General features: G+C 53.2%; 1 protein-coding gene across 1 annotated transcript in view; it reads right to left on the bottom strand.

The window, feature by feature from the left end:
• Nucleotides 1–987: 987 nt before the first annotated feature.
• The window catches only part of LOC104537280 (serine/threonine-protein kinase 32A-like), a 15,870-nt gene continuing 6,068 nt past the window's right edge, over nt 988–10,789 (bottom strand). Inside the window, exons 5-11 of the mRNA XM_010180106.1 lie at nt 9,807–9,844; nt 6,673–6,762; nt 5,362–5,459; nt 3,844–3,960; nt 2,489–2,614; nt 1,376–1,504; nt 988–1,056 (exon numbers count right to left, since the gene is read on the bottom strand). Coding sequence (XP_010178408.1) covers nt 988–1,056; nt 1,376–1,504; nt 2,489–2,614; nt 3,844–3,960; nt 5,362–5,459; nt 6,673–6,762; nt 9,807–9,844 — 667 coding nt within the window. The remainder of the gene's footprint in view (nt 1,057–1,375; nt 1,505–2,488; nt 2,615–3,843; nt 3,961–5,361; nt 5,460–6,672; nt 6,763–9,806; nt 9,845–10,789) is intronic.

The raw sequence follows: 10,789 nt of genomic DNA, 5'->3' as shown, positions 1-10,789 counted from the left end.
GGAACCTTCGCTGCCCCCAGCCAAGGTGACTGATGGTGGCCATGCCCAGCCCTCCCTGCCTGGGCTCAGGAGGTGTTGGTGAGCAAAGGCTGTGTTTGGCCTGTGCTGGTGGGACCCTGCAGCAGAGAGCAGCCTCCTACAGCCGGAGCCATCAGCGGTGAGCCCCCGTGGGACCCCTGACCCCCTCAGTGCTGCTGCGGACGCCCCAAGCCCCACACCAGCGATGGCACCTCCATGGGTGCTGCACACTCTGCCCGGGGCGGGGGTGCTGGCCAAGCCCACAGGGCTGTTTTCACAGTCGTGTTCCTGCCACCTAGGAAGGTAAAATAACAGGTTCCCAGTCTGACAGTGGCGAATTGCAGAGGCAGCACCCACAGCCGCCCTGGATCTGCTGGACGTGGGGTGCAGGCAGGGGAGGCCCCGGCAGTGGTGGCCATGTCCGGTAGCCTGGGTTCATGAGGGGCTGTGGGTGGGTGGGTGTGCGCTGGCCCCATGGGAAAGGCTCCAGCGGGGCTGTGCTGCGCTCAGAGGTTGTCCTGGGCGTCCTCTCTGTGTGTGCTGCAGCTTTTCGTGGGTGTCATGGCCTCCTGGGTGTCACTGCCGTGGTGTCTCACCCTTGGGGAGAGAAAGGGATGGCAAAACTGTGAGGGAGAGCCCAGGCGGTGCCACAGCCCACACAGAGCTGCGGCCTCCCGGGGGCACCCACCATGAGCCACACCTGCCCAGCGGGAGCTGTGCCAGGCCCCCACAGCCCAAGGTCCCCAAGGTCCCGGGCCCCTGCGGTAACTGCCCTTGGACACAAAAGAGGCAATTAATGCAATTAAATTAGCCCAGCCCTCCAGATCCAGAGCAGAGATGCCACGTCAGCCCCCAGAGATGACAGGTCACTGGTGTTGCCCCCCCAGCCCATGGGCGAGCTCCTGCCCCCCCAGTGCCTGCCGAGATGGCCCCAGCCCAAGGCCTCTAGGGCTGCCGCCGCATCAGGACTCACTTCTCTCTGTTGAAGACGATGAAGTCCCTCTGGAGCCTCTCCAGGTGCTTTTGAAGATGGCAGGCCTTCCGTTCAAACAGGAGCAAAGAGAAGGGGAATAAATTCACAGTTGGCACAGAAAGAGACAAGAAGGACAATTTCAAGGAGGGATCTCTACAACTTCGGCTAAAGGGCTTCTCCAGCTTTGCAGTGGGGAGGACGGCACTGAGACTCCCCTCATGCTGCCTTTCCCAAAGGGGAGCTGCGGAAGGGTCTTGGGAGTAAAGTTGGGCACAAGGATAAACCTGGTCTGTTTAACCAGTTTGCTGTGGCGTGGCTAGACAGCAAGCAGCTCTCCTGGAAAATGAGAGACTGCCTTGGCCGTGTGCTTGTGCCTGCGCTCACCTGCGAGGAGTTGCTGCTGCTGGCGTCTTTCTCCCTCTTCGCCAAGCGCTTCTTCTTCTTGTGGAGGGGTTTGGCCTCCAGGATCATCTCCTCCAGCTCGAAGGCCGGGTCGCAGTTCAGTCTGCCTTTCTGGGGAGAGAGGCTGCAGTCAGGGCTCAGAGCCCGACCAGGGCTCAGAAGTGGGGCTGCACTGAGCTGACTTGTGAAAAATGAACTAATTACAGCTCACACACGGCCAGACCACCTGGGGCACTTCTTACATATTTTATCAGCTCCCTCTGCCAGGGGACGTTGCCAAGGTGTGACAATGGCTCTTTTTGTGCTCACTGCTCCGGCGAGGACAGCAAGGACAATATTTTGGTGACAGTGAGGACGGTATGTTGGGGATGGTGAGGATGGTATTTTGGGGACAGCAAGGACGGTATGTTGGGGTGGTGAGGATGGTATTTTGGGGACAGCACACTGGGCTGGGCTGCTGCCACCAGAACACAGCAGCCGTCTAAATTGGTTTTGAAGTGATCTGTGTACACCCACCACAGAGAAAACCAGCAATGGGGGGGTGGAAATACATACAAGTACAAATATCCATCATGTAGCCCAACTTTTGTTAGGCTGAAAAACAGCCAGAGTGACACTGCACACAACAGTCCTTGGATTATTTCCCATAAGGGTCCATGTTACTTCTGTGCTGCTTTAATCCAATTAAAAAAGGATCAGAAACACTTATCCACTGTACTCGTTATTTTAGCATGAATGATGGGGTTGTTCGGGGGAGTCATTACGGGAGGAAGCAATTACCATGGAATGGCGGGTGATCTGCAGGGCTAACGAGCCCAGCTCTGGTCATGGGCTCAGCCATGGCCACTCACCGTGGGTCCATGTACCACACCGTGCACAGACCAGCGCTGCACCCAGACATCCTGGGGCACTGTACACACAGCGGGTCAACTGTGGGGCACCCGCGCTTCGTATTCACCCCCCTGTTGCTGTTCATTACACCCACTGGAAGGTGAAAACTGTGCCCTGGCCTCTCCTTGTGCTGTCTCTTTCGACATCCGATGCTTTTATGGAAATCTGTATGACCTGCCCAGGACCCGGTGCCATCGGCCTTACCGTGGGGATGAACTCAGGCATTATCCTCTTCTGGAGGACAGCGTCCCAGTTGACGTCGGACAGGTACGGGAAGGCCTGGATGTCCTTCAGCTGGGAAAAACGCTTCTCGGGGTTGGGCTCGAGCAGCTGCAGAGAGAGGTGAGGGGAGAGGTGAGCATGGGAGGCCCCGGGACGCGGCACCCGAGGCGAGGTCTGCACGGCCGCGGCAGAGTCACGGCAGGACACGGTGCTCCCGTCCCAGTGCTGGTGACACCGCTCTGCTGTGTGCCATTGAGCAGTAATAAATACACCAGAGATGTGCGAGCAAGGACAGGACCACAGCTGGCCTCACATGCACCACATCTGGCTGATAAACCAGGGGCAAAGGGGCACATGGACATTTAAATGCTTGTGGCACTGCATGATTTACCCACAAGGGAGCCTGTATGGCTTGTGGCGTGTTGTGGTCCACAGAAAAACCTCCAAAATAACAACGCAGAGGACACCTGCAGTAAATAACCCTGTATTACCAGTAGGATTAATTAAACACTGGCTCCATTTCATTTTAAGCACATGGAGGTACTCTCTAAATTTCTTCTTGGGAAATATGCCATGATCCTGTCTCAGCAAAGAATTGATGTCTCGTTTTATTACAAATTGTGAGAGTATTTCATTACAGAGGACAAAATACTCTTACATATAGTATTTGTAAAACTTTATTGCCTGTGCTTCTCTGACAATTAGAGAACTTCACACTTCCCTAAATTTGCAGCCAGTGCTGTTATGGGGGTTCAGTGTTTCAGCTTTGCTGCCGCTGCATGCAAACAGCGTCTGACGCTGTCGAGTGAGTTTTGTTTATTGAAGAGATGGCTTCACTTCAAACACGATTCCAGCTTCAAAATGATTCCGGTAATGCTTTGGAAGCAATTTTGATAACAGCTTTATTAAAAAAACAACAGCTACAGTGGTGCATAAACTTCACGGCATCGAAGGATTTCAGTAGCATCAGCACTTCTTGCAAATATTTTCATTATTGGGAAATTAAAAATAAAATAAATTATAGGGTGTTTTTCCCCAGTTTTGACACAAATGTCAATATCTACTCTTAAGTGACGTTGTTCCGGAGGGACAACGCCGTAGGACGAGCTCTGGAGGAGAAGCCTGCGGGTGCCCTTGAGGGGACGCAGTGGCGGCCGCCTTGCCAAACCTCACCCCCTTGGCCCGGGTGGTGCCTGGGCACCCATTGCACGGCACCGCCTGGAGGTCACTGACACCCGGCCCCGACAACTCGCAGTGAACCCCGCAATTCACCGCACAGCCCAGAGCTCCGTGGGAGGACCCCAGGTGCCCCCAGCCCAGCCCCGCAGCACCCTCACCTTCTTGATCAGCGCCACCATGTCCCTGGACCACGCCGCGGGGTACATCACCGTCGCTGTCCTGAACACGTGAGCGATTTCGGTTGTGGACGTGTTGGCGCGAATGTGATACGGCCTCTGGAAAACGCCACAAGGACAGCGCGTGAATTTAGCTGGGCTTTCAGGCTCCTTGGGAAATCTCTTCAGAGCAAACAGCCCCAGACAAAGCCTCTTTGTGTGCTCCCCGAGCCTCCCGATGAAATCCTCTCCCTGTGTGACCATCGCTCGGTTGAAATAAACTAAATAACCATGTCAGCAATGACCGCAATAACCAGATACCTAAATGTGTGACTGAGAGCAGGCAAAACCCAGGGGTCAGAGTCATTACCCAGCCTGTGTGTGCTTGGCCTTTTCAGTATTTCTATCTTAAAGGGCTATCAGATTGGATTTTATACACACAGTGCGTTAAAGCATTCCTGTATTCCCTGTGAAACGTGTCATTGTTTGCAGTTCTCCACTGATGCTGGAGACGACGCCAGTGAATTTCTCCCACCTACAGAATCGGCTGAGGAAACACCGTCCCAGGAGGGGTCACAAGCCCATGGTGCCCCCACGAGCAGCCCCTGCGACCGCGGCACAGCAAACGGGGCTGAGCCATCCCCGTGCACGGTTGCGCATCCACAGGGGCACACGGCTTCAGTCCCCAACAGGTGAGACAGTCACGTCCCCATAGTGTGCACTGGGGTATGCCCCACCACTGGAGGTACTCGAGTCCATCTGAAAATCTGTTCTTTAAAACACATATATCTAAACACTTCCTTAGGCATTCTGCAAAGACTGATGACAGCGTTTCTTAAAGAAGTGTTTTGAATACTCATGAGTTTCCTGGCCCCATGACATTTTAAACAACCTTTTGCTTAGAAGAAGGTGATGTAAATAATTCTGTCCCACTTTTTCTACACAGCACTAATCTAACCCCTGTTTACAAGCCTCAGCCGTACCTGATCAGCAGCAGAGCACCGATGTGACAGCAGCAGTTGTGCCTCATTAACAATTTACGCACTGCGGTTTGCCTTTGCTCAGGCTGCTCACTCTGGTTACAACAGCAGGGGCATTTTTGTCTGATTTTCTTTTTATTCCTTGCGGGATGGGAGCTCAAAGCAAACGAAATCACAGACCAGACTCGGAGCTGTCACTTGTTAACCTGCTCTGTTTGCCTTGCACCGACCAGGCGCAGCAGGAAGCCGTCGTGACACATTGATCTGTATCGCGACAGCTTCTGTTAGCTGCAATCACAGGGGCCCTGGTGAAGATTTGGTCTCTGCTGCTGCCCACGCTGCCGTAACCCCAAAGCCCCAACTCTGGGCCCCTCCATCCCTGTTATGCAGCATCACCATTCCCAGCGCAGTTTAAGGACAGATGGGATGGGATGGGTTGGAAGGGATGGGGATGGGGATGAGGATGGGGATGAGGATGGGGATGGGGATGGGGATGCGGAAGCGGATGCGGATGCGGATGCGGATGGGGTGGGTGCAGTACCCGGGTCCGCAGCAGCTCGTAGGCAGTGATGCCCAGCGACCACCAGTCCACAGCGAAGGAGTAGCCCGTGGGTTTGGTGGGGTTGAACATCTCGGGTGCTGCAAGACACAATAAAGGAAAGTTTGCCACAGTGCAATCCCGAGCAGAGATCAAAAATTGTGTATGGAAGTGTGTGTTTTGTGATGGAGGGGTTGTGTCAGCTGTGCAGAGACGCTTTTGAGGGGTTTCACTTCACTTAGGGGAGGTGAATTTATGGTTACAAAGACGTTTCTGTGTCACATTTGCACGGGAGTTTTTAGCACTAGCTCGGGGTATTTTAGCGTTAACTCTTGCTCATCACCCGCATGCTCTGGCCCCAGTTCATCCCAGGTACATCTGTGTTATTCTGCCTTATGTTTATTAACTGTGCTGGTGTGATGAGTATCAACTGGGTCTCGCTGTCTGAGTCAGCCCCTTTGCTGATCTGAACATAACTGGCTTTCCTGTACTCTCCTTATAAAGGGGAAGAGAAAAAGAAGCAAATTTTGGGGACAGTCCTGAGAACTGTTCCTCGTGCTGACCCAAGGCTGCTGTGGGGTGATCCCCGCTGCAGAGCCCCTTTTCGCAGGAGAACAGCCCCCACATGCAATCCTATGGCTGCCTGACCAGTGTCTTGACTGGGACCAGTCCCACGCCACTGCCTGAGGGTAAAAAGCTCCCTCAACACTGCAATTTTTGTGAGGAAAGAAGAGGAAGGGGATGGTCTGCAGCCCAGGAAATGGGGAGTCTTGGCTCCACTCGCTTGGACTAAACGCAGAGCAATGCCGGTTTTTAAAGCAGCCAGTTTATGCAAAAATTCAGGTTACGAGCCAGCAGTGCAGGATGTGCTACTGTGCAGCAGTACAGGACCAAAGTCCAGCCTTTGTGCTTCGCTTTCCTTCAAGGGCAGACACGCATTTCACCATTGCTCCATGGCTCCTGCTGCTTGCGAAACGCTCCAGGGTCTCCAGAGCGTAACTATCTCGTTTTGTGATCAAACCACGCCGTGCAGTGCGACCCCACAGCACCGAGGTCTGTGTTTGCAGGGGTGGTTGTGTGAAATCAGCCATGGACATGCATTTTCCAGCTGCACCGGGGTGTTACTGGGGGCTCCCACCTTGCTCCCCCACCCCGGCACCGCTGGAGCCGCTTCCTCATTTCAAACGTGTGTTTTGCTACGTGCCCGGATGGAAAAAGCTCAAACCCATCAGAAATGGCTTTGTATCCCACCACAGCTCCCAAACCAAGCCTCTGCAATGTCAATACAGAACAGGCACCACCGCCGGTCCTTACCCATGTAGGGCTTGGTGCCAGCAATGGTGGTGACCTGGATCTCTTTAGTCAGCATGGTGGCGATGTTGAAGTCGGTGATGTGCACGTGTCCTGGAAGGCAGAGTTAACGGGAGACGAGATTTAATTTCACACAGGAAACAGCTTAGACCCAGCCTCGCATCTCACATGGCCAAGAACGCGTCCCCTCCTGCCCTCATGGCTTTACCAATCCAGGGGGGCACCTCATCAGCCGGCACCAAGGAATGGTCAAAACGACTGAAAACTGCCCTGTCTGGATCCATCCTCTGTGCCCTTCCTTTTCTCCTTCATCTCCAGCTCTCGCCCCACTTTGCGGGGAGCTGTTTCCATAAACACAGATCACAACGACCCAATAAGGATTTTTATATTCCAAGCACAAACGTTGCCTTTCTCTGGCAGCATCTTTTAAATGATTCACTTCAAATAAATCACAGGTTTTATGAACTTGCCCACTGGGGAATCGCCAAACCCAGCCCACGGCGCTGCGGAAGGCGGCTGGTGCGGGGCTGGGCTTTTGGGTCAAACAGAGAGTTTTCCCAATTCTCAGCATCCCTCACTGCAGTTGTGCTCCGGGCACCGTGTCCTTCCCACAGCTCACCCCGTCTGCCAGAAATCAGCCCATTCAGATCACGCCTTTTCTGCATTAAGGCAAAGAATTCCCTTATTATATTCAGAATTGTCTTATTATATCCAGCAACTCTGTTACTACCTAATTCCTTCCCCTTTCCATAGTATCTTCTGTGCAAAACGTGAGGCTTCTGCAGATTGAGCTAAGGTAACGCTTTAAGGAACACGAAACCAGCGTCACAGGGAGCTGTGGGTGAGGAGGCCCTGGGACATTTTGTGCCATCGCCTCCTTACCTGAGATGGAAGCACAAACGGGGTATGTGCACAGTGCCCGCATTGCACAAACTCACCCATTTCAGCACTGCCCCGAGACCCTTTGGCATGGGTACAAAAATAACACTGAGCAAAGCCATGCAGGGCTCTTGTGAAAAACCTCTCAGTTTCACTAGAGCTAAAACTGGGCTTTTCTTCAGTTTTATGAGACAAAAGACCTGGCCAAAGCCTCCTGATGGATTAGCTGCAGTTCCTGGAAATGCCATCTGTTATACTCTCCTGCTCTCAGGTGAGCTGTGCTGTCATTGAGCCAAATCGATAGACTGATCATTAAAGGAGAGAATCACTTTGTGCCTGAACAGCTGCTGGAGGTGGTCATCGGCTGAGGATTTTTCACTGTGGGACCTGATTCCAATCTCCGATGTCAAACAGCCGCTCGATTTACTGCACAGAAGGACATTTGCCCGATATTCCTCTGTAATCTCCCATCTGAAGGTGACAGGGCAATACAGAATGTCACCAGCCAGGGTGACAGACACGAACACGCGATGTCCACGTTGAGTTCAGGACAACACGTTTCAATGGATAGCATCTCGAGATGTTCTCGCACCACCAAAAACCTGAGCCTTCCTCCTACGCAAGGGACAGATGATGAGCACGAGGGCTCTGCCACCGCCTTGGTGGTGAACACCTGCAAAAAGGGCCTGTGGTTGGTGTGGACACGGGCACCTTTGAGGTGTGAACGTGGGAGGGTGAAGGAAAGGGCATTATTTCGTGATTGGGGTTGTGAAAGCCCGGTGGAGGGAGAGGAGGGGGAACAGGAGCTGCAGCTCCGACCCACGGGGAAGGAGACACTGAAAACCAAGCACAACCTACCAGGCCAAATAGTAATGGAGGTGCTACAGTAACAGCTGCTCTGGGGACAGAAAAACCTGACCTGAGCGAGCACAAAGCTGTCTGTGTGCATGAGAGGACACCGCTTTGCTGCCAGGGATGGAGAAAAGACACAGTCACGGGGGGACGCTGAAGCCAAGGGCACATCCAGTGAAAACGGCTCCAGCTAAAACCTCACAGCAAGCAGAGACCGCTCGAAACCAGCCCAAACCGCAGTCATTAGCGGAGTCTGCAGGTTAGGTCCTGCCGAGCTGAACGCTCCGCGGACACAAAGCAGAGCCGTCCTCCCGTCCTTCCCTCCCTGGGTGGCGCTGGCCCCATTTCCCTGGCTCCGCTGCTCCCGGCGCCCCTCGGTGGCCGTCACCTGGGCAAGCGGCTCCTGGGTGACGGTGACAGAGCACCCGGGAGCGCCCGCGGTGAGCAGCGACCGGACGCGGCCCCGCACGGCGCCGGAAGAGCCCAGCGCAGCAGGACCAGGGCACGGGTGGGTGCTGGGGCCAGGGGGTCCCTGCGGGGGAGACTGCAGCGCTGGGGTAGAAGCGGCTTTGCCGACAGCTCCTAAATAAATAATTATCCGGCACTCTGAAATCAGAGGCCACGTCCAAACGGCAGAGCCTGGTGGTGCCCGCGGAGCCCCGGCTTCCCCCGAAGCATCGGCATCCCCGTTACAGCGATAACGAACCCGGGCACGGCTCGTCCCTGCGCTGCTTCCCTTCCCGTGCCTCGCTGTAGTCGCTAATGAAGAGTTGTCACAAGAAGCAGATCCACGGATTTTCCAGATATGAAATGACAAAGTGTTTTCCTCATGAGTTAAAAGCTAATAAATAAATATCAGACAACTCTGCACTGCGAGAACTTTGCCAGGACTGAAAGCGTCTAGAGAATAATGCAAGAATATAATTAGAGTTGTGCCTGAGAAAAAGACTGAAGAAAAAGTGATAGCAACGTCTATAATATCCCCAGGCCCACATCTTCAGAACTCCCTCCCAATGTCAAATGCTCAAGGAAAACGAAAATATCTGAATGAAGATTATCTGTTCAACCCTAATGAATTCTGTTTGTGAGCATATATTACACACAGCCTGCAATTACATGAGCACTTCTATTCAAATGGCTGCATTTTGAGCGAGTTTTTAGCAAGAGCTGAGCTCTCAATGTAAGGTCTGGGCTCCTGACCACAGGCAGCACAATGCGAGGCCCCTGCCAACACCCTGACCCCATCGGGTGTTTGTTAACTGCTAATGCACCCCAAAATCACCGCAGCATCACAGGGTACCCTTGTCCTGAAGGGGCACGACATTGCTGCTCAAAAAGCGAAATAGGGCAACCAAAGGATGAAAGGATTCCCAACTCTGCTCTTACGCACCCCGACCGGCACTCACCGTGCTCGTCCAGCAGGATGTTGTCAGGCTTGATGTCCCTGGGAAGGCAGAGAAGGGGACGGCCATTAGCGGAGACGCAGAGCCCGGGCGCTGGGGCACATCAGCACTGAGCCCCAATGATGCTGCAGAGCTCTGCAGCATTTGGGGCCTGCAGGGTCTGGGATGGGTGTAGAACAGCTACAGATCGAGCAAAGCAGCAGAAATGGTGGCACAGGGACATGGCTGTGGCCCTACAGCATTAGGGCTTCTTTTTGCCTTTACCCTCCTTCTACTTAATCTGTTCCAATGCTATATAGAGAGCTGTTCCCCATTTACTCAGTAAAAATAAAATTATTTTAATATCCTTGTTCTCGAAACAAATGGCTTCCCCACAGGTTTTGTTCCTGAATAAAAAAAACAAACAATGAAACAATGATACCTATAGCAATGCCAGAGGGCAATGGTGAAGGGAGAAACCGCACACCTGATATGGGTATTGCATCCACCTGAGTGACTTTACAAGTCATTACCTGCTCTTAATGAGCTCATTACACCAGTGCCCATTTCCCTGCTGCCAGCCCCAGCCAGCACCTGGCAATTCAATGCACCATGAGGAGCTCATACAATGACCCTGCACCATCCAATGCCCAGGGGTTCAAAGGGAAATGTGCAGGCTTAGGATTTTCTCTCTAAAAATGCAGCCACAAGATAAAGTTTGAATTCACCCAGCCACTGCAATCAAGGAAAGATGATTTATTTCTGCTGGGCCCTGCTCTGGTCTCACTCAGCCTGGTGCCCAGCTGGAATTACACAGTGAGACCATGCCCAGGATGCAAACCCGGAGCAGGGATCAGTGATTATTGTTTGTATATTTATTTTTATAAACTGGCTGTACCATTTCCTAGGCTGAACAATTCACAGGTATTTCCCACTCCTGTACATGCAGGTGGGAAGCAATCCCAGCCATCAGCCCACATTTGCTGCTTTGTTCAACAAACCAAGCC

Source organism: Mesitornis unicolor, unplaced genomic scaffold (genome assembly GCF_000695765.1).
Source record: "Mesitornis unicolor isolate BGI_N332 unplaced genomic scaffold, ASM69576v1 scaffold28332, whole genome shotgun sequence".
NCBI classification, from domain to species: Eukaryota; Metazoa; Chordata; class Aves; order Mesitornithiformes; family Mesitornithidae; genus Mesitornis; species Mesitornis unicolor.
The sequence above is the reverse complement of the archived record's forward strand: the minus strand, read 5'-3'. Positions and strand labels throughout refer to the sequence as shown.